Genomic DNA, 22,087 nt, shown 5'->3' with positions numbered 1-22,087 from the left:
ATTGTTAAAACCTAAAAAGTATGTCGTTTTGCTTGGTTTATTTCTCTTCACTTTGTTTTCCACTTTTTTTGAGTCAGGATCTCACTATACAGTGCAGGCTGGCCTTCACCTCACTCTGTATCCCATTCTGGCTGCAACCTCACAGTGATCCTCCCGTCTCAGCTTGTCCCAAATGCGGCGACTACCAACATGTGCCACTGCACTTGACCTGTTTGTTTCTCTTAGAGACAGAATCTTTTGCATAGCTCAGGCTGGCCCATCCTCAGTCTTTTTTTGGCAGAACTGGGGTTTGAACTCAGGCCCTTACACTTGCCAGTCAAACACTTATTCTACTGAGCCATTTCTCCTGCCCTTTTTTCATTTTAGGTGCTTGCTCAGCCTTCTGAGTGCTAAGATTCTAGGCTTATCCCTCCAGGCCCAGCTAAAATACTTTTAAATCCCACTCCTTTTCACATCACATGTTTCCTTTTTAGAAGGAAGTACTAGCTGGATATAGTGGTACACACCTGTAATCCAAGCTTTTTGAGAGGCTGAGGCAGGAGTAGCACAGGTTCAAACCCAGCCTGGACAATTTAAGGACTTAGTGACAATATTTGTCAAAAATTGTTAAAAAGAATTGAAGGTATAACTCTGAAAGTTCTAGTTTCAGTCCCTAGACCTTAAAAACAGTCAGTACACATGAGTGCGTCTTATATATTATATAGTTCTGGCAGTGATCACCCCATAAGAGTTGTATAGTATGGTATTCTGCTGTAATGTGTATTTCCCCAGAGCCAGAGCCTGCTTACTGAAGTGGAACACACATACTCTGGCCAAGGCCTGCAGAACTAAAACTAAGGTGGAGGAGCTCTTGGGAGTCTTGAGAAGATCCAAATGTGATAGGCACAGTTGGTCTGAGTTCTCCAAAGAACAGACTTCTTTCTTTTTTCTTTTCTTTTCTTTTTTTCTTTTTTTTTTTTTTTTGCGGAACCGGGGGTTGAACTCAGGTCCTTGTGCTTGCCAGGGAAGCACTTATTCCATTGAGCCATCTCCCTGGCCCCTAAAGAACAGACTTCTAAATCCTCTCTTGAAAATCATAATAGGGCTGAGGAGATGGCTCAGTGGAATAAGCGCTTCCCTGGCAAGTGCAAGGTCCTGAGTTCAATCCCCAGTTCTGCCAAAAAATAAAAAACAAAATTAAGAAAATCGTAATACTGGCATTTGATCCCTGGTACCACATGTCACACCAGCCCCGCTTCTGAGCTGAGCTGGCCACCAAGACAGGGTGTGGTGGTGCATGCCTGTAATCCTAGCACTGGGGAGGCTGAAAACAGGAGGATCACTGTAAGTCCAAGCTGTGTAGGGAGATCCTGTACCAAATACATTTAAAAAGAAAAGAATAATGATTATTATCATTCCTTATGGCAGCAGATACCTAGGTGCATGCCTGTAGTCCCAGTTATCAAGAGGCTGAAGGGAGGGGATTGCTTGATCTCACAAGTTCAAAACCAATGAGATAAGACTAAGCAACGTGGACCCTTAAATACCCTCAGAGAAAGAGCAGTCTTCCTGCCTCAGCCTCCCGAGTGCTGGGATTACAGGTGTGTTCCTGGCCACATACCTACTAACTGCAACTGTGGAATTTGCTAGTACCTCCATCGGACCTTACCACTTGATCTAAGTGATACATGTGGAGATAGTTTTAGACATTAACATTTCCAGTACAAGATACTTCCCTCAGTCTCTCTCTCTGTCCAGCTGGTTGATGTACTGATTTTCTCCAGGGTTCTGCTGTCAAAAGATACAGATGCTTGGGCCAGGGATATAGCTCAGTGGTATGGTGCCTGCCTTCCAAGTATAAGGTCATGAGTTTGATTCTTGGTACTACACACACACACACACACACACACACACACACACACATTGGGATACAGATGCTTAACAGAATGCAGGTCACAGATTAATTTTTTCAGAGACAATAATTATTTAAAAGTCAGTTCCTAAGCCAGGCACCTTGGCTCATGCCTGCAGTACTCTTAGCTCTGGAGGCTGAAGCAGGAATATTGCTGGAGACTGGAAGTTTGCATCCAGTCTGGGCAGTGTGGTGAGACACCCCTTCATAAGTTAAAAGCCAAAAAGGAGAAAAATTTCCAAAAATTTGAGGACAAACATTTAAGGGGAAGTTCACTGTGGCCGTTTGGTATTTGGTTCTGTTAAAGCATCGTATCAATAGCAGTGTGCCCAGAGTGCTTCAGGGCAGTCCACTCTGCATGTAAGTGGGAGGTGATGGGCCACAAGATGCATGTGTGTCTCCTCTAATTACATCCTGGTGTAATAACTGTAGTCCCAGCTATCAGGAGGATGGGGTGTAATCCTGGCGTGCCTGCCTCCTCACCCACGCTGTCTCGCGTCTTTCCAGGCCCTGCTGTGTGGTATGGTGAGCCTGTGTGACCTTGCTGCCTGCTTTGGCCAGGTTCCGTCTGAGCGCCATCTGATGCTAAGTGAGACCAGTGCCACTGTGCTGCCTTCTGTGACAGCAAAGGCTGGGATGATTTGCAACCAGCTCAGACACAGATCTTCTCCCAGTGAGGCAGTGCCAGCAAACACGCTGATAAAAATAGTCTTTCAGAGAAAAATAGGTCATTTTTCTCTTCCTGTTATAGGCTTTTCTTATAGCAAGTTTGTAAGGGAAAGACCATTCAATGCAAGATAAGCCTTGTTTGTTGCTTTTTAAAATCTATGACAAGATATTTTCATAATTGTCATTGAGATAGAAAAGGCACAGATTCTGCGTACTTCCCTGGTGAGCTTTAACAGAGACCACTGGTGTCACTGCGCTCAGATCCCCGTCCTGTACTTCCAGAGAGCTGCTCTCTTGACTGAGGCACCATGGCTCTTGGGCTCCTTCTGAGTGTCACAGAGGGATCATGGTCCTTTGCATCCACTGTGTGGCTGTGCTGCTGCTGCTGGTCCGCTTTCCCATTCCTGAACACTTGACTAATTCTAGGCTTTCATTCCTGTGAGTAGTGAGTACAGCATGGCCATGCACAAGCACATCCACATGTAGACATGCATGTACATTTCTCTTGTGTGTCCCTAAGAAAGTGGATGTATGCCAGTGTTCACATCTGGGGAGGTTGCTGTGGTTGTTTGTGCCTGTGTATGCCAGTAGTGTGTGAGTTCCTGCAGCTCAACTTGGTGAACTTTCATAATTGCCTCCTTGGTGGGGTTGCTTTGGAGTTTGAATGTAAAAATCAAGTATAGTTCAGAGTAAAGATAAGAATAACACTAAATTAGTTGCTGTAGATTCCTCCATTTAAAGCAATAGCTAGTTGTAACAGTGTGTATGGTCCAGCATATTCTATAGTCAGCTGAAGGGGCCTTCCAGATCTATACACCTGTAGTGTTTGTAGTAATGTCAAAATGTATTCATTCTCTGACTCAGTACAGGTAGAAGTTGAGAACTATAAGTAGGTCTTTTCCAACTAATGTTTCTAATTTATAAATCAAAGTGTTTATTTTAGAAGCTGAGAATACTTATGTAGGTAATTTGCCTAGGTTTCTGGTATTTGGCTAGAATTTAGGACATGTGAAAGAAGAGTCCAGGCAAATATATTGCCAAGTGGATTCATTTGTCCAGTTATTTGGTCCTGGTCCACTCCTCCAACCCCCACTACTAGAGACTGAACCCAAGGCCTTCACACTGAGCTACATCCGGGGCCCTTTTAAAAATTTTATTTTGAGACTGGGTCTGGCTGAGATCAAACTTGCCATCCTCCTATCTCAGCCTCTTTAACTGCTGGGATTACAGGCCTATGCCACCATACCCACCTATTGTTGTTGTTGTTTTTATGAGTATATAATGTATATTTGCAAAACTATGGATTAGTATTAGAGCATATTGGTAGCAGCTCCATGTTGTAAAGGTCTTAGGCTCTTGAAATGGATGGGCCTGAGCCTCAGTAGCTGGTACTGGCGTCAATATTTACTTCATCATGTTTGTCTTGGCCTCTACACTGTTCCCGTTGCCCCTTCTCCCCAGTGGTGACCCAGTCTGGTGCTTAGAGCCTATGCACAGGGCCCTGGCTCTTGCCTCCAGCTCACTGCCTTGGCTCTTAGGTTTTGGTCCTACTCCTAACTCACCTGGGCACTGCAGGTTTTCTGTAGTTTTATTACTATCAGTAGTGAAATGTCTAAAGTTTGTTGTTTGTTTCTACTAAACAGAAAGGCTATAGAATTGTGTTGTGGGATTTTGCTGCTGTATACTTGGCATATTCATTTTAGACTGAATCTGATGAAGTAAACAGAGATGTACTTTATGCTGTATCAGAGTTTCATGAGTCCTAAAGTCTTCCTCCTCCCTGTGGATCCATAGCTATAATAGAGGCTGTTTTTTGTTTGTTTGTTTGTTTGTTTGTTTGTGGAACTGGAGATTAAACTCAGGCCCTTGCACTTGCCAGGCAAGCTCTTGTTCTGCGGAGCTATATCCTCGGCCCTGGAGGCTGTTCTTGAACACAGTGTATACCCATGCCTTATGCAGGGCCTGACCCATGAATGCACGTGGAAGACCATGAGGAGAGTAGCCTGAGTAAGGCTTTGCTGTTTCAGGGGTCCTGCGTTGTGCTGCTTACTGAGAAGGGAAGACACCTCTAACTCCTGGCTGTCTCTATGTGGGTGAGGTGATCAGGATTCTAGGGCCCTGGCACATGGGCAGAGGAAGATTACCTACCTCTGAGGTCAGCCAAAAGGAAGTGACAAGCTGTAACGGTAGTGCATGCCTGTGATCCCAGCACTCTGGGAAGCTGAGGTGGGTAGGAGGCTTGCAATTTCAAGCCCAGCCTGGATGACTTAGCAAGATCCTGTCTCAAAGTGAAAAATAATAAAGGACATCATTTCCTCCTCATCAATAGTCTAGGAATTTTATTTTTTATTTTTTGGAACCGGAAATCAAACTTGGGGCCTAGCACTTTCCAGGTAAGAGCTACATCCCCAGCAGAAATTTTTAGAAATACCTAGAAAATCAGAATATGAATTGGGATGGTTTGATGAAAATTTAAATATGGTGTTATTTCAGTGATAAAACTAAAACTTTTGGGGGCAGGGAGATGGCTCAGTAGAATAAGCACTTGCCTGGCAAGTGCAGGGTCCTGAGTTCAATCCCCCATATCACAGGGAAAAAAAAAAAGGGAAAGGAAAGTGAAACTCAAAAAACTAAAAAAATTTATAGCAGTAAAATATTGGGTTAAATAAGATTTAACCCTTCATTGCCTAGTAATCCATTTTGAAACAGCCACAACTGGAATATAATGGAATGTATTCTCTTCAAGTTTTTGTTCCTTGAATTTTTACCCCTGTAATCTTAGCACTGGAGAAGCTGAAGCAGAAGAACTGCTGTGAATTTTTAGCAGGGGCGTGGTGACACGCCCCTGCAATCCCTCCCCTTTCTCAAAAAAGAAAAGAAAGACAGTAGTCTCACAGAATCTCACTGTGTTACCCACGCTAACTTTGAACTCATGATCCTCCTGCCTCAGCCTCCCTTAGACCTGGCCCAAGACACAACCTTCCTGTGGGAGACAATACCGAGGAAAGGATTCTAACTACTTAGCTCTTCCCACTGCACTCCCTGGATAAGCACAAAGGGGAAAGGGATGGCTCCTGGCGTATGTCAGCCTGTGTCAGTGACTGGGATGGGGAGGCTGCGGGGCTGCCTTCTAGAGGTCCTATCTTACAAAGAGCATCTGCAGGCAGGCCCACAGCCCAGTGTCCCCTTACTAGGCCCTGCTATGCCCGAGTTGCATTACTTTCATTCTCCTGAGGATACAGCCAGAGACTGTGGTATGCACAGTTCGGAGTGGATTGATGAATTGTGGCCCAGACTGGATAGTCACAGGTTTACTCTACCATCTTTGTTCTTTCACCTTCCTCTTCCATCCCAAAGAAAGACAGTGAAATCCAGGACTAATACTTCATTACGTAGGTTGGGTATAAGACTTTCTAGTAAAAGATCCAGTTAACCTGAGAAGATGTGGAGGGATTTTTCTACTAACTAAGCAAGTCTTTTCATGTTTCAGGCTTCAGCTGCCTGATGTTTGGGGGGAAGGGAAAACCTTGCATGTAGGACAGATTCCCACCATCCTGGGCTTTGTGGCTGCTATTTTGAAGCCACATTTCTCTCACCTCCCTCCTCTCCCTGTCTGCTAAAGAAGGAAGTACCTGAATCTTTTTTTTTAATGGAAAGTGTCACACCCTTGCTTCTGCTTGCTGAGGCCTCCTCTGTGGAATTTTCAGTTGCACGGGCCCTGCCACCTCCTGATAATGTCAGTGGGCACCTTCAGCCTGGCCACCTGTTTACCATGGAGCCGCTGCTCAGAAGTCAAGGAGCTTTAGGTTGTAGGTGACTTGCACTATAAGAAACGGATTTTCTCTCCTTCCCAGTCCTCTTAAATCCTACTCCATTTCAGGTTAGGTCCAGGGCCGGCCTGCTAGCTCAGCAGACTAAAGCATCTGCTTAGACAGAGCACAGGAACTGGGGTTTGATCCCCGGCATGCTGTGCCAGTCCGGCCCACAGGTGATGCTGAGACGGTGATTGAGACTAGGCGTGGTGGCACGCCCCTGCGATCCTAGCACTTGGGAGGCTAAAAACAGGGGAATCACCACAAGTCCTGTCTATGTAGTGAGACCCTGTAGACCCTATCCTAAATACTGGGGGGAAAAAAAAAGATTAAAATCAGTTTGGGTCCTTAGAAGTCACCTTTTCCAAGGAGGAAAATCGTCCTTTCAAGTGCTATGGGGTAGAGAATCAGCCTGGGGCCAGGCAGCCCTGAGTTTGAATCTCAGCTTCCTCTCTTCTCCCTAGTCCCTTTGAGCATATTGCACAGCCATTGTGGGGCTTGACTTCCTCCCCTCCACTTGGAGCCTTTCCTGTGTTCTTTGTCCTGAGCTGTCAGTGAGGTCACTATTACACTGCCTTCCCTGGCTGCTCTCCAAAGCCACTGTCCCCAAAGCTGTGTCACATGTTGACAGTGGTGAGTCTCTGTGCTAGAGTGCTCCTGGCTTGCTGGGAGGTAGACGGATGTCTACGCCTGGTCCCTGCGGCACAGGCAAGCATCTGTTCTCCAGCTTTGCCTTTTTGCTCCCAACCCTTCCAAGGAGCCATTGTCATCTTACACTGTGGACACCCATATCTCAGTGGCCACATTATGTTCCCAGCCCCTTATTCACCTTTCTACACACACCACACTTTTAGTTTCTACTAGCACCTCACTTAGTGCTCTGTTGCCTGGGCTGGGCTTGCTCTTACAGCCCTCCTGCCTCAGCCTCTCAGCTCAGCTCTCAGTGGTTTTATGGCCTTATTTGAAACAGTAGAGTGTAGAACCTGCATTTCAGATAGATCTCAGAATTTAAAAGATAGATTTCAGAAATTGAAAAGGTTTTTTTTTTCTTTCTTTTTTAAGCTATTATTCTTAAAGACTTGAAAAACTGTAAAGCTGCCCTACCCAGCTCCTGCAATACAGATGTAGGGAAATGGGTAATTGGGCCAAAGGTCCTGAGCAGGTAGCTTGTGCACCGACACTGCCTGCTGGAAGAGCCAGCCCCTGGGGCTCACTCCATTGAGGATGGACGGGTGCGGGGGTGTTGTCTGTCAGGCTGGCTCCTCTGCACTAGACTGTGTATGAAGTAGCTCTTTCTCTGCTCTGAGGAGCTCTGAGTGGCCCCTTCAGAGACTCGTTTCCCCTAGGAGCCAGGCCCTGGCAGATGACACATCCCTGCTCAGATCTGGGCTTCACTGTCTGTGCTGTGATCCTCTGCCCCTTCCACCACAGGACTCTAGGACACAGTGGACATTTGCTGAGGTTGTAATCAGTCACCAGACACAGTGACTTCCAACAATACAAGTGTGTTCTCCCTGTTCTGGGGATAAAAAGTTCATTTCCCAGCCAGGTAGTGCTCTAGGCAGATAAGCCATAGCAGGGTACTCTGGACTCCTCTTCCCACCTGGGGCGCAACGTCCTGGGCTCACAGCCACATTTCTGCTCATACACTTTTTCCTCCCTGTCTTCTTCTCTCTCTGCTGCTTTTGTGCTGTGGGGATCAGACCACTGAGCCACACTTACCCTCCCCCAGGCAGGACTTCTTGACATCCTCCAGCGGGACTGGAGCTTTAAACACTAGCCATTAGGTGTAGCCCTTTCACTTGAGCTGTGTTGTGTGAACCAGAATTGGGTAAGAGAATTGGGCTCAGCGGCCTAGGGTCTAATTGATAATCCCCCATCACTACTAGTTCTGTGATCAGAAAGAAATCCATAGAGCTATGAGCTTGACTCTATAAGAAAACTTTTGTCTCAGAACTGTGTCACAGGAGCCTGGGACACAGTAAGGCACAGTAACAAACAAGCAGTTTCCCTAATCACAAGGGAAACCCTGTGGTTAGAAGGATAGCTGTTTGGCTGAGAAAGTGGAGGCCCAAGGCACCCCGAGTAACCTGCCTGAGAACTGATGTGTCAGAGGAAGTGGGGTAGCAGGGAGACTGCCACTGTGCTCTCTGGACTGCTTCAGCAGAGCGGGCCCTGATGAGGGGTTATGGGCAGCGGCCACTACCCCTGCTTAGCCCAGACGGCAGAGTGTGAATGTCTGACATGCCAGGGGTGCTGACGCACACCTGGGGTCCCAGCACTCTCGGAGACTGAAGCAGAAGGATCACAAGTTCAGGCCCAGCCTAAACACCTTGGCAACTGAGGGAAACCTGTCTCAAAATATGTTTGAGGCCAGGGATGTAGCTCAGTGGCACAGCGCCTATCTGGCAGGCACAAGGTCCTGAGTTTGATTTCTGGTACCAAAAAAACAAAAAAACAAAATGTTTAAAAGGCTGGAGGTGTAGCTCAATGCACAGCCCTGAGTTCAAACGGTGAAAGGCTGGCAGAAGTTCTGTGCATGTGGTAGTTGTGCATGGGGGGCTAAAACTCAGAGTCTTTCACTGAGTTACATCTCTAGCCCTTTTTTGAGACAGGATCTCACTGAATTGCCCAAGCTGTGCTGAAATTTGAAATCTTCCTATCTCAGCCTCTCAGCTGGGATTACAGAATATAACCATCACACCTGACTTGTTCTTCTGTCTTTTCTGAGGCTCTGTGCAGACTGAAGTTGGTAGAAAGAGATGTGTACCCATTGATAGAGACAGGCAGTGTTACTTGTCCTGGTACCTGGCTTCCCTGTCTCATGAGACCATAAGAGGTTCTCTAGTTTCTAAGCAAGAAACCTGTGTGTCCGAGCCTGCCAGAAACGTCTTTCCTATATCTGTGGCTGCCTTCAGTGCCCTGCAGCAGAGCTGAACAACTATGATGGCACCACATGGACGGCAGCGTCTAAAACAAGACTGAGGCTTGGCAACAACAGAGGTGTGATGTTTTTGTCCATAGGGTCTACTGTTGTGAATCTGGGAACACTAGGAAGAGATGGTGCTCTTTGCCCAGTGCCTCATGATTCTTAGAAGAAATTTTTGTGGATAGGACTTTTGAAGATAGCACTGTCTTCCTCCTGTTCCCCTTGGCCTGTGCATCCCCAGGAAGATATTGGCAGTGTACTGCTCACCCAAACCAAAGTGAATGTTTTCTTTTAGGGCTGCTTTCTTTGTAATTGGCTGGTCTACCTGTCTTTTCTTTCTCTCCTTTCCTTCTTCCTCTCCTCACTCCCCCTTTCTTACTAAGTTGCCTTGGCTAGCCTTAAACTCGAAATCCTCCAGCCTACCCCTCCCAGATCCTGGGGTTACAGGCAGGTACCACCATTCCCATTTTGTTATTGCTTACAGCTACTTGCCTGTGCCAAAGTTTAGAATAACCAGTCACTCCTTCCCCACATAGTTTCCCCCCCAAAGAAATGTGTAAAAAGCTAAGCATAAAAAGATAACCCACGATGTGGGAGAAATGCTTGCAGGTGTTCTTTAGACAAAGGTTTACTATCAAGAACATACAAAGAACTCAAAAAATCAGACTTCCCAAATTTAAAGACCCAATCAAAAAATGGGCATCATAGATGAATATTCACTTTGCAGATAAAAAAGTGCAGACAGCAAATACATGAAAAAATGTTCAACATTTACTGGTCATTCAAGAGATACAAATGAAAACAGCACAGATTGTGTCTCAGCTTAGAAAGAATGGCTACCATCAGGAATTCAAGGGGGCCGGGGTGATGGCTTGGTAGAATAAGCGCTTCCCTCACAAGCGCAGGGGCCTGAGTTCAATCCCCGGTTCCGGAAAAAAAAAAAAAAGAATTCAACCAATAATAAATGCTAAAGGGGCTGTGGGGAAAAAGGAACTCTTCACCACTGTTGGTCAGAGTGTAGACTGGTGCAACCACTGTGGAAATCAGTGTGGAGATTTCTTAGAAAACCAGGATTGGAGGTCCCCTTTGACTCCACTGTTCCCTACTGGGTATCTTCCCAGAAGAAAGAAAAAAGTGCCACAGAGATATATGTGTACCCGTGTTTTCTTAATTTTTTAAAATCTTTTTATATATGTATGTTTGTATGTATGTATTTGGTACAGGGTCTTGCTATACAAGATTCGGACTTGTAGTGAGCCTCCTGTCTCAGCCTCCCCAGCACTGGGATTACAGGCGTGTGCCACCATGCCCAGTTTTGAACCCATGTTTATAGCAGCAAAATTTGTAATAGCTAGATCTTGAACACAACCCAGATGCCCATCAACCAAGAAATGGATTAAAAAAAGATGCAGTCTTTTTATGTGATAGAATATTACTGAGCCATAAAGAAGAATAAACTGGAGACTCTTAATAGGTAAATGGATGCAACTTGAGACCATACTCATAAGTGCAATAAATAAGACACAAATGTGTAAACATCATAGTGTCTCCCTAGTGTGAGAAGCTGAAAGAGTAAATGTGGTCCAAAATGGGAAGAAACTTTAAAAGCAAAGAGAAACTGGTTTAGGGAAATGGGAAAAAGAAAGGGAAAAGCAAAAGGATAATTTTTTTTTTTATATAAGATAGTTAATTATGCTGCTGATTTCTCTGGTTGAAGGGATAACTTTATGTTAATATTGTTTGGACAATTAAAGTAAAAGCACTGAGATGGTTACAGATAATTTGGGTGTTGCCATTTGAGGTCCTTTGGAGGGAGCGAGCCATCATGAAGATTCAATTGTTCCCTTTCCTGTTTCCCTGCCAAGAGTGTTCATAGGACTTTCACCCTCACTCTCCACAGGTCAGATGCCAGGTCCGGGTGCCATGATGGCCGGCCAGCCCATGCCAGGCCGCATGATGCCCCCCATGGCAGCCAGCATTAACCCTGCAGGGAGTGGCCCTGCCCCTCCTGGTATGCCTCCGATGCCGGGAAACATCTTAGGACCACGAGGGCCCCTCACAGCACCCAATGGCATGTGTAAGTAGCACAAATGAAGACCTGTTTCCCCAGGTCTGTTAGTAAGGGTTGGGCTTTGTTCACTCCATGGGCAGCGTTAGCCATGACACTGGATTCCACAAAATCAGTTCAGGCCACTACTGTGGTGAGCAGGTGACGGTGGATACACTGTGCTCCAAGCAGAGTCTGGAAAGGCCGGTGAGGGCTCTGCTCACCTGTTGAAATCTATCTAGGTTGAGTCTCAGCACACATACAATGTTTCTAGTGGTCCTTCGCCCTGCTGGAGCATTTTACAATAACAGGGTTTTGTTTTTTTTTTAAATGTATTGGTGGTGGCTGCATAACCTGGCGGTAGGAAATTCCTGGCCTTCTTAGCAAGGAGTAGGAGGTCCTGATGACTAGTGGACAGAGCACTGGTACTGCTCAGCAGTGTCTGACTGGTGAGGGCCAGGTCAGATATTTCACAAGCTCTTGCTCTCCTCCTGCCCCCAGAGTACTGCTCTGGAGGCTCTAGGATGCCTGTTCCTCCTATAGACCTGCTCTGTAGGAAACAGCCCCACAGTCCTTCCAGAACCAGCCAGGTCTTCAGGCATGTTGTTAATCCTTGATTCATTTGGAAGTTCATACATGTGAGGGAGTTGGGTCCTGCTCATAAGACTGGAAGAAGAACATAATCCCTAGCCTTTAGGAACTTTGGGGAAAAAGAAATGAACAGTTGGATAGGGTTTACTAAAAGTTTTAAGAACTGCAAAGTTCCTTGAATGCTCACTTCCCAAGGCAGGAAGGCAGGCTACCCAGGGCCTTGTTCCTTGTCACCTTGGGTCCCCAGGGCCTGGGGCAGAGCAGTGCACAGAAGATAGACATGGGGGACATAGTTCAGCGGGGTGGGTGAGAAGTCAGTGATCTCCTTTGAGTGGTGGTCAGAGGGTACAGTATTGTGGATACAGAAAACTACTCGCCAAGCCATCTCACAGGCAGTGTGCAGATGAACTGGCTTCCACGGCATTAACCTTTGCCGTCTGAAGGATTTTTTTTTGGGGGGGGGGGCTGGCTCCGAATGCCTTCAGGGCAGGTTTGGCTGGCTTGAGTTATGGGGATCGAACCACAGCAACCTGAGCCTGACTGCTTTATTGAAGCAGCCACTTAAAAGAACTGAGCTAAGGGGCAGGCCCCCAACCATTGCCATCTGAGATGAGATGCCATTGATCAGTGTCACTGTTGTGTCCTTCTGGCTGCCCATGGTTTGTGACCTCAGGACTCCATCCTCAAGGGCCCCTAGGGGACTACCATGTTGTGTGGGGGTTCAGAGGCATTCACTGCCTCACCTGACTGTTGGAGGAATCTTGAGCTGCTGACCTGGCTCTCAGGCTCTGGGGCAGGCCACACTGGCCAAGTGGCTTCAGATGCTCTGGGGGTTGGGGTAAGGCTGGGTGAACTGACATTAAGCAAAACAGTGCTTTGTTTCATGTTTTAATTTCTGGCAAGATCTAGAGATTTTTAGAACCCTTGATTAAATAATCTCTAGGTTTTCTTTGTACAAAAAAGGAACTAACATTAAAAAAGGATAAGCCAGACCAGATGCCCACTCATTAGTTGTTCCTATGAGGATCTAGCCTAGTTTGGCCAGAAACCAAGAGCTGCAATTGAGGAGCTCTGAGAAGCCCAAGGCCTCCCCACCTTGTCAGCAGCAGCCCTGGTGAAGTTCTCTGGCCCTGGTAGAAAGAATGTGCTGTAAGGGTGATTGATAATCTGGGTTTTTTTGTCTTTTTGAGACAGCGTCTCTACGCAGTTCAGGCTGGCTATGAGCTCACTTTGTAGCCCAGGCTGGTCTCAAACTCTCAGGGATCCTCCTGCATTAGCCTCCCGAGTGCTGGGGTTACAGCCGTGTGACATCATGCCCAACCAGTAGTCTGTATTGTGCTCAACAAGGCTAGACAGTGAGAAAAAGAAAAAAATACACAGTATTTGGCCAGAGAAGAGCCATGTATTTAACTGATAAAATTAGTAAAGAGAACTGGGTGACAGTTTTCCCATGGAGAGTCACAAGTTTGACTATAGCTGTGTAATGATTTAACAAGACCCTGTCTAGAAAAAGAGAAGTTTTTTTTTGTGCTGTTTCATTTTGTTCTGGTTTTTTTTTTTTTTGGGGGGGGGGTTGAGACAGAGATTACAGGTGTGCACCACCACACCTAGCTCAGAAATTTCTTTTTTAAAGGACTGGTAATATTGTTCAGTGCATATGCTCTGTGTTCAATCCCCAGTACCCCACACACACACACACACACACACACACACACACACACACACACACACTGTAAATAAAATTTAGAAACTTAGTAAAGGGAGTCATAAAAGTAGAGTAAAATCAAAATACCATGGAGTTATGAAAGCGAGTGGAGTGATGGAGTGATCCTGGGAAGAAATGATCCTTGAAAAGAGAATAGGCAGGTCCAGGCACCATCCACTGCTCTGTGCCTGGTGAGGGCCAGCAGCATGCACAGTGGCCAGGAGGTCACTGCTTGTGCCCATGTGGGCCACAGTGGTAGCAGCCTACCTGCCTCCAAGGAAAGTACTTGTTTCTCACACACATGTACACTTGTGTTCATCAGTGACAAGCTTCCCTTGCATGTATTGCAGATCCCCCTCCACCACAGCCGCCACCGCCGCCACCACCAACAGATGGCGTCCCTCCCCCAACTGCTCCAGGTCCGCCTGCCTCAGCCACTCCTTAGCCAGAAGAGCAGGAAACCTCCGCACCCACCACCTCAAGCTGGAGTGTGGATGATGAGACTCATATTCCTCTGCCGCCTTGGGTTTCTTTCAGGATTTTATTTTCATAGCCCCAGTGCACATCCCGTGTCTCCCACTCCTCTTGACCACCTTTCTACACTCTGACACATTCTGTGCTGAATGGGACACCTGTGATGACACTGTGATGTGGTTGTCCCCAAATCAGCCTGTGTCTCCTGGTCCTGTCCCATCTGCTGTGGGGTGGTATGGGCAGTTTATCGACAGGTCCTGTCAGCATTAGTATTCAATGTCAGTTTTTGCTCTTCTGTTTTTTTCTTTGTCATATACTTCTATGGATAATCCTCTACAATTATTATCTCTCCTTTGTTATGACTGTTTTAAAGGAGAGTGTCCTAAGTTAATAGGAACCAAAAAATGGTGATGGGCAGAAGGATACAGCCAGAGGGGACACACCTTAAGGCATTATAAGTGACCTTATTTCTGCTTATCTGAGCTAAGAATGGTGCTGCTGATGAAGTTTCCCAAGACTGGTCATGCATCAGTGCAGCAGACCGAAGAGATGGGAAGGGGGTTACCCCATTGATAGCTGTTTTTGGGGAGGCTCCACCCAGTCTGGCAGACGCCCTTGTAACTGGTACATAGTAGAGAAGGGCACAGACACGAGGACACAGCCTTTCCTTCCTGAGCCCACCGGCTCTGGTTTTCTATGCAGATGACTTGCTGGGTTGCAGTGGGTGTATTGTTTTTCTGAGGGCTGGATTTGGGGAGGCTCCCAAAGCTCCCTAGCCGAGTCAGGAAAATTTAAGGAGACTAAGACAGTTGCTCCCTCCCCATCAGTCTAGCCTGCTTTGCATGCCTGCTTTTTTTCTCCCTCTTAAAAAAAATTTAAAAAAATAAAATAAATAAATTTTTTTAAAAAGTAGCTAGTGAACAATTTAGCTCATGGAACTTGGTTGTAATGTCTGGGGTCAAGTCCCCAAACTACCTCTTGCAGTAGCCAGGGTGGGTGGAATTCATGAGGCGGTACTTTAGGTTTGGGATGGGATTAGAAAAGGGAGGCAGAATCACCAGCCTCTCCTGCCTCCTCTTATGCCTTTCTGCAGTCTCACTTTCCATCTTTCAGGTTGTTGAGGCGCTAAGGGTACCAGGGACCTCCCTTGGTTCCAGAGCATTATGCTTTAATGTTTGGGGTACTCAGGCTGGGAGGGTGAGTGCCATTCTAGAAGAAGGGCCACCAAAAAATGCCTTATTTGAGCCCATATCTATCCCTGCTGAGTGACTTCAGCACTCAGTTTTGTGTCTTGTCCTCCTTTCAGCTCCCTTCTGTCCTAGGAATAGCAAAAGAGTGTGGCTTCCAGAGCACCTGACCCCTTCATTCCACATTCTCAAGTGGCAGTTGTATGACTTAGGATGTAAGGTAGAACATCTTCTGGATACCTTTTTCTATATATTTTCTAAAGCTTTACATATGAGAGGGTGTAGGGAGGTGTTTGTAAAACACCTTAGAACTTTTTCCCTTAATATCAAAAAGCAAAAAATAAAGCCACAATTGAGATTTGCCTTCAGACCCTCAGGTTTGTCTCTACCAGGTAGCCCTGGTCAGCATCAGAGTACTGGAATAGTGAAACCAAGGAGACCTGTTTCTTTCGCACATTTGTTCTCAACTCCTGAGTGGAAATGGAAATGAGCTTGTTTCTACTGGAGTTTGCTTCCAGGGAGACCCAGTGCCTTTCAGCAATGGCCAGGGTTTTCCCTACTTCCTCTAGTCTTTCCCAAAGGAAACTATTTCACATATTTCCTTTTCCTTCGGAGTCCTGGAGAGAAAATAAAGTTCTGGTTCTTACTGTGGTCCCTTGTAACCTCAGGTCTTTCATGTGATCATTTTCAAATTTAAACATGCAGGTAGAAATATTTTTACTATGCTAGTAATCTACAAAATACCTGAATTCAGCACTGTTATGTTTCAGAATAAGTGACATTTTCTTTTTGTGTCTTTAATCTGGTTTCATTCTTGTAATATGGCCACCCAATTTTGTGAGGGGGGAATAATAAGTGGTTTTTGTACAAACATCTTTCTCAGTGTGGTGTTATTTTGGAAAAATAAGGGGAGGGAGTTTTGAGAAATTGGAGCAAATAAATAAATGAAATACCATTTCTGGATTGTGGTCCATTGTTCTGTATTCCTACCCCAGTTTCATTCTGTACCCTGTGAAGAACCTAAGAATCAGCCTCATCTCGTCCAAGGCACTCCTCATCCAATCCTCTGCATAATGCCTTGGGAATAGGAAATCGAGTGTGCTGTACTGTGTTATTGCCTCACAGTGAAGAATGGTGAGTGAAGTTCTCCAGAAAACATGGCAAATATCCTGGTACCCCCCAAAAGAGGAATAATCTCAAGTCTTACAGTGTCAGGATAGAATTTAGGCAGGTTTCAGTTTCAGAACACACCTAAGTGCAAACTCTTTGCAACCACCATTAGAAGATGCTGTGACCCAGTGAGCCAAAGAAGAGACTATATCTAGATATGGGAACCAGCCCCTCACTGAAGTGAGGCTCTAGGGCAGCGCTGAAGTTGGCTGGCACTCCTGGTTCCTGTACTCAGTGTGCGAGGAAGCTAATCCTTGATCCAAGCTTTAGAAACTGGAAGACAACAGACTTCTGGAATACAGTGAGACATGTACAACTAACCAGTCTTCCATAGGGTTGTTTTTTTAATGTCATTTCTCTGGAGTAGTTCCCCCAGCTCAAGAATACTTTGCAAACTTGAGTTTGGGCCAGGAGTCACCTGTACCACAAGCTGCCAGGGCTGCTTCCTCTCACGTTTGAGCAAGTTCTCAGAGCTTCCTGACACAGCTGGCAAAGCACTGCCATTCCCTTCATCTAGTAAGCATCTGAGCACCTCTGACGCTCCAGGTGTCAGCCTACAGCGAAGTCACGGTGAGGAAATAGAGTGGCCAGCGCCTCTTCTAGTTGGCTGGAGGATATTAGGCCTTTCTATAGGTACTATGTCCTCAGGAAGAAAGAGAGACAACATTGTAGTTTCCTGGAAACACTGGGGGATCAAGTATGAGGTCCCACAAATTGTCATGTGTGATACGGCAGCCCTGTGATATGGGAGGGGGTCAGGGAGATGGCTCAGTAGAGTAAGAGCTTGCCTGGCAAGCGCAGGGGCTTGAATTCAAGCCCCAGTTCTGCCAAAATCAAAGGGCCTGTGATACGGGCGTCTGCCTCTCACAAAGTCTTGCTTTCTCTTTCTCGGGAGCAGCAATAAAGAAAAGAATCCCTAACCCTGGGCCAGCAAGGTAGCTCAGCAGACTAAAGTGCCTGCTTAGGCAAGCGCAGGCATCTCCGCTCGATCCCTGGCACCACATGCTGTGCCAGCCAGAGTCCAGGTGTGGCGCATGCCTGTAATCCCAGCGCTGGGGAGGCTGAAAGCAGGAGGATCACCCTGAGACTCAGCTGCGTAGTGAGACCCTGCAACAACCAAATACATTAAAAAAACAAACAAACAAAAACCTAACCTTGTGCATCTCCACGTGAGGCAGTTTTAGAATGGAATGCAGAGCTGAACCACAAGTGTCACCCTCCTCCACACCCTTGGTCTCATGTTAGCTCACTGCTTTTGGCGTGGCTTCTAAGCCAGCCATCAGGCTGGCTATGGTCTCCTAATTAGGACAGTGCTAAGACAGTCACACTGACTAAAGGGAGAAAGTCAAACGAATCACTTCAAGCTAAAATTCCAGAGCCAGGTAGAGCTGACTTTGTCCACACTGCTGTGTTTTGGCTCTCACAGGGGACTCCATAAAAGGTCTTGTCTGATCCCTCTCTCTTGCCTCTGGCCTGCCTTGCAGAAGCTACCACTCCTGCTACCTCCCAGGACTGGAGAGAGAACCTGGGCACTTTGCCCTGATCTACACCACCATCTCTGAAACAGTCTGCAAAGGTTGCCCAGGCTGGCATCAAACAGGCAGTCCTGCACCCTCCTGAGTAGCTAGGGTGTGCACCACTGTGTGGAGCCATCTTTACTACTACTGCCCCAAGAGGCCTTTCCTGAGACCTTGCACCTCCAGGGAATACAGCCAGGTGTCTGATGTGAAACGACCCTTCAGGGAGACGCGGCCACTGCCACTTGCCTTCAGATCTCAGCAAAACAGCCATGTCTTACTACAGAACAGTGGCCCTAGCCAATAAAGAGGAAGACATGCCCCACCACTCTGGTTCTGTGGCAGTCTGCTATCTAACGTGCCCTTGTTACTAGATGGTGTGGAAGGAATCAGCAGCAGCAGCACTCGGGAGCTTGCGTGGGCCACTGTCTGGCCGACTTGACCCTGACACTTGATGGATTTCTCATGACCATCAGAGCTGTAGCATCCTTTGCTCCAGTCAGCTTACTCGAGTTGCTTCAGGGGCCCTGTGAAGTGCTTAGGTCACCTGCTGAGGCAGCGGGTCTCTTCTGCAGATAATCAAGTTGTTCCACCTCTGAGACTCTCTAGTTACTTTCATTAAATTTAACTTTCTCACACCCTACTGGGGTTTAGGGTTAGGATTAGTAATTCAGGAGACCTTTCCAGTCTGCCTATTGCCTGAAGAAGATGACCACTTTCATGTTGATATCATTTTCTGAGATAAGAGCACCATTTGTTGAACTGGGCAGCCAGAGTTCTCCGCATTCAGGAAGTTATGGTCAGTATGAAGACCTTAGTCCCAGCCCTCCCTTCCTGAGAATGGTATAAGTAGGCCTGTTCCCGGTAGCCCACCCCAGCACTGGGATTACAGTCCCACATAAGGGAACTTACTATGTTCCCTCTTTTAAAAAAAATTTTGTTACAGGGTCTCATTACGCAGCTCAGACTCATAGTGATCCTCCTGTCTCAGCCTCCCCACCACTGGGATTACAGGTGTGTGCCACCTGGTTTAGGGGGCCAACACAGCATATGGTATAGAGAATCAAACAGGTCCTTGTACTTGCCAGGCATGTGCTTAAACCACTGAGCTGTATGTCTCTCCAGCTCTTTTTTGATTTTTTGAGAGTCTGAGTTTCAGACAGGCCTTGAGTTCCCTGTGTTACCCAGATTGGGTAACTCCAGGTACACTTTCTGCGTCAGTGGCTCACGTGCTGGGATTACAGGCATGCCCCACCATGCCTGGCTCACTACAGTAACTCAAATGTTCAAGTGAAAGTGGGGCACATGGGTGGGGACAGGAGAAAACAGCTTTCATTGATACCTGACCTCCACACTGATCCCTGTTCTGAGACTAAAAGAGGCAGGAAGGAAATGAAAGGTTTGAAAGTACAATCTTGGTACAAGTCCTGGCCCTGGCACTGCTTTAGCATGGTCTCACACAACACTGCTTTATCTGTCAGTTTGCAGACAAAACCAGTAAGAAAGCTATAGTGCACTTGTAAAAAAAAAAAAAAAAAAAAGCAATTCCAAAAAAAAAAAAAAAAAGGCAAATTAGAGTTAATACTGAAGATGTAAAGCCGAGAACCATGAGATTACCTATCCAGGCCAAACCATGCTCCTTCACAGCACTTGGAGCATCTCTGCAACCACAGCCATTGTGCTCAGCGGCCTGGCTCCAGCAGCAGAACGCCAAGCCCAGGAGGAAACAGGCACAGGGGAACCACTGCCACACAAGACAGCTAGGTGCCCAAGTGTGCAGAGCGCAAGTGGAGGGGCCTTGGATGCAAGCTATGGACAAAGGTCAGTCTTATTCATTCACTAGCCTTTGAGTTGTTTCTCTTTAGCCTGTAAGCATTGTGCCCAGAAAAAAAAAATGTATTGACTCCTACATGGCTCAACACTGAGGAGCGTCGGGTTACTGATCTCCCAAGGGCACAATGGTCCAACTCCAAATCCTGCTCTCCCCAGGACACCACCACCTGGCTGAGCTTTCCTGAGTGTTGTGGGTGTCACCCAGCCAACTGTGCTGTGCTTAGTCCTGAAACCCACACTTGGGAGGATCAGAATGGCAGAGTGGTAACTATTTAAAAACCCAATTTGGGTTTGGGAGTGCAGCCCAGTGGTAGAACATTTGCCTCCCACACACAAGGCTATGGATTTGGTCCCCAGCACCACCCCTACTCCTCAAGAAAAAGCCAAAACCAAGTGAAGAAAGTGGTACCAGAATTTGCCCCTAGGAAAGGGAAGAAGATGGGTGAGGATGGAGATATTTTACATGTTTTATCAATTCCAAAACAGCCCGGTTTGGTGGTACATGCTGGTGGTCCCAGCTGCTGTGCAGGGTGTGATGAGTGCAGCATGAGTTTAGCAAGACGCTGTCTCACACACACATGCACACGAAAGCCGGACACAGTGGTGCCCACCTGTCTCCCAGCACTCAGCAGGAAGACAGACATTCAAACCCAGCCCAGACAGTTTAACAAAAATCTGTGGCAAGATAAATGATGATCCCCAGTAGTGCAAAGAAAAAAATGAAAAAAGCTGGGGATGTAGTCAGCACCTAGTACCACATACAGAAATAATTAAAACACATTAAAGATGACAAACATAAGCCAGGGCAGAGTTTTTAACCTTAGCAGAAGTCCCTCCATCCTGTCTTTGAGGCCCACCCAGGCAGCTCAGGAGGAGGTCAGCACATCTGCAGTCCACTCTGATGACCACCCAAGAACGGATGAGGTGGAGAAGGGGAGGACCTGAATGGGCTCGGTTGAAGAGGCTCAGAAGCCAGGGTGATAGAGAAGAGACCTCAGAGTACAAGTGACAGATAAACTGCAGACTGGAAGGCGGAGATGGGCTGGAGAGCCGAAGTGTGATGCTGCCCCTGGCCAGCAGGCAAGTGAAAAGGTCACGCTGATGTTTCACTGTCCCTGAAGGTGGCATGACGCCGTGGAAAAGAGCCAGCAAGTGGGCCTCTCTTGTTCTGAAGTGGGTGTGGGCGCTCCCCATACTTTCCTTCTCCAGGGCCCCTGGCAGCTCCACAGCCGGTCAGGTCTGTCAGGTCTACCTCCTGCAAGCACACGTGTCTGAATGCGCTTGGCTGAAAAGCCTCAGAAACCAGAGTGATAGCAACGGAGATTTCTGGTGTAGTTTCCCAGTCAGGCCTGGAGGATAGGGGGCACCAGGCAGCACCAGTGGTTTTTTGCAGGGGAAACTGGCTTTGAACCAACGCAGCCGCATCAGGAGGTGAAATCTCCATCTTGGTCACATATTTAGCTTTCTTTATGACAGAATGGGTGCGTTTCTCAAATACCAGAGCTGTCCCCATCTCTGCAGGCCGAGATCCACACGTCATCGTGTGGGTTCACAGCACATCAAGAGGCAGACACAGTTGGTTTGCAGGGGCTAACCTAGGCGACAAGACATTACTCTGCTTCATCAAACAGGGCCGAGACTGCATGAGCCCCGGCCGCACCGAGATGGGAAACGGGCTCCCAGAATGACGCGTGGGCGCCTGTCTGTGTGCCAGGCCTCCCTGGACCACCCAGACACTTGAGCTTTGGGGCCCAGACCACCGGGAGTTCGGTGCATCATGGGGAGTTAGAAAAGGACGGGAATGAAGAGGCCGTTAGCTAGGGTACAAGTAAGCCAACGGGAAGGCGTAGTGGTCGTGGTGCTGGGGTCGCGCGCCCTCCTCCCCAGCAGCGCTGGGGGCCGGCTGGGCGGGAGCTGGCGAACGACTCTCGCGGCGGGCGGATTAGGTCTGATCCGATTAGGGCCGGCCCGTCGGGTTCGCCCCCTCCCCAGTCGCCCGCGCCGCGCCGCCCCGCCCCGGATCCGGGCCTCCGACCTCCTGCCCGCCGCACGCGCGGGCGCACACCCCTTCCCACTGGCTCGGCGCCCAAGCCCTCCGAGCCCCGCCCCGAGTCTGCGGGTCCCGCCGCGCCGTTCCCGCCCCGTGCCCGCGTGCGGGGCTCGGGTCGGAAGCACAGACTCATAGACTCGGGACGGGAGGCGGAGCGCGGCCACGCCGGCTCGCGCGCACCTGTCGACCCGCGCCCGCCGTCTGCGCCCCGG

The 22,087-nt window shown here is 47.6% G+C and overlaps 1 protein-coding gene across 1 annotated transcript in view; it reads left to right on the top strand.

Moving 5' to 3' along the window:
- Smarcc1 (SWI/SNF related, matrix associated, actin dependent regulator of chromatin subfamily c member 1) overlaps positions 1-16,268 on the top strand; it is a 175,053-nt gene extending 158,785 nt beyond the window's left edge. Inside the window, exons 27-28 of the mRNA XM_023700647.1 lie at positions 11,202-11,378; positions 13,995-16,268. Coding sequence (XP_023556415.1) covers positions 11,202-11,378; positions 13,995-14,089 — 272 coding nt within the window. The 3' untranslated portion in view covers positions 14,090-16,268. The remainder of the gene's footprint in view (positions 1-11,201; positions 11,379-13,994) is intronic.
- Positions 16,269-22,087: the final 5,819 nt, after the last annotated feature.

The sequence above is a fragment of the Octodon degus genome, unplaced genomic scaffold, assembly GCF_000260255.1.
Source record: "Octodon degus isolate 3935 unplaced genomic scaffold, OctDeg1.0 scaffold00126, whole genome shotgun sequence".
Classification (NCBI taxonomy): Eukaryota; Metazoa; Chordata; class Mammalia; order Rodentia; family Octodontidae; genus Octodon; species Octodon degus.
The sequence above is the reverse complement of the archived record's forward strand: the minus strand, read 5'-3'. Positions and strand labels throughout refer to the sequence as shown.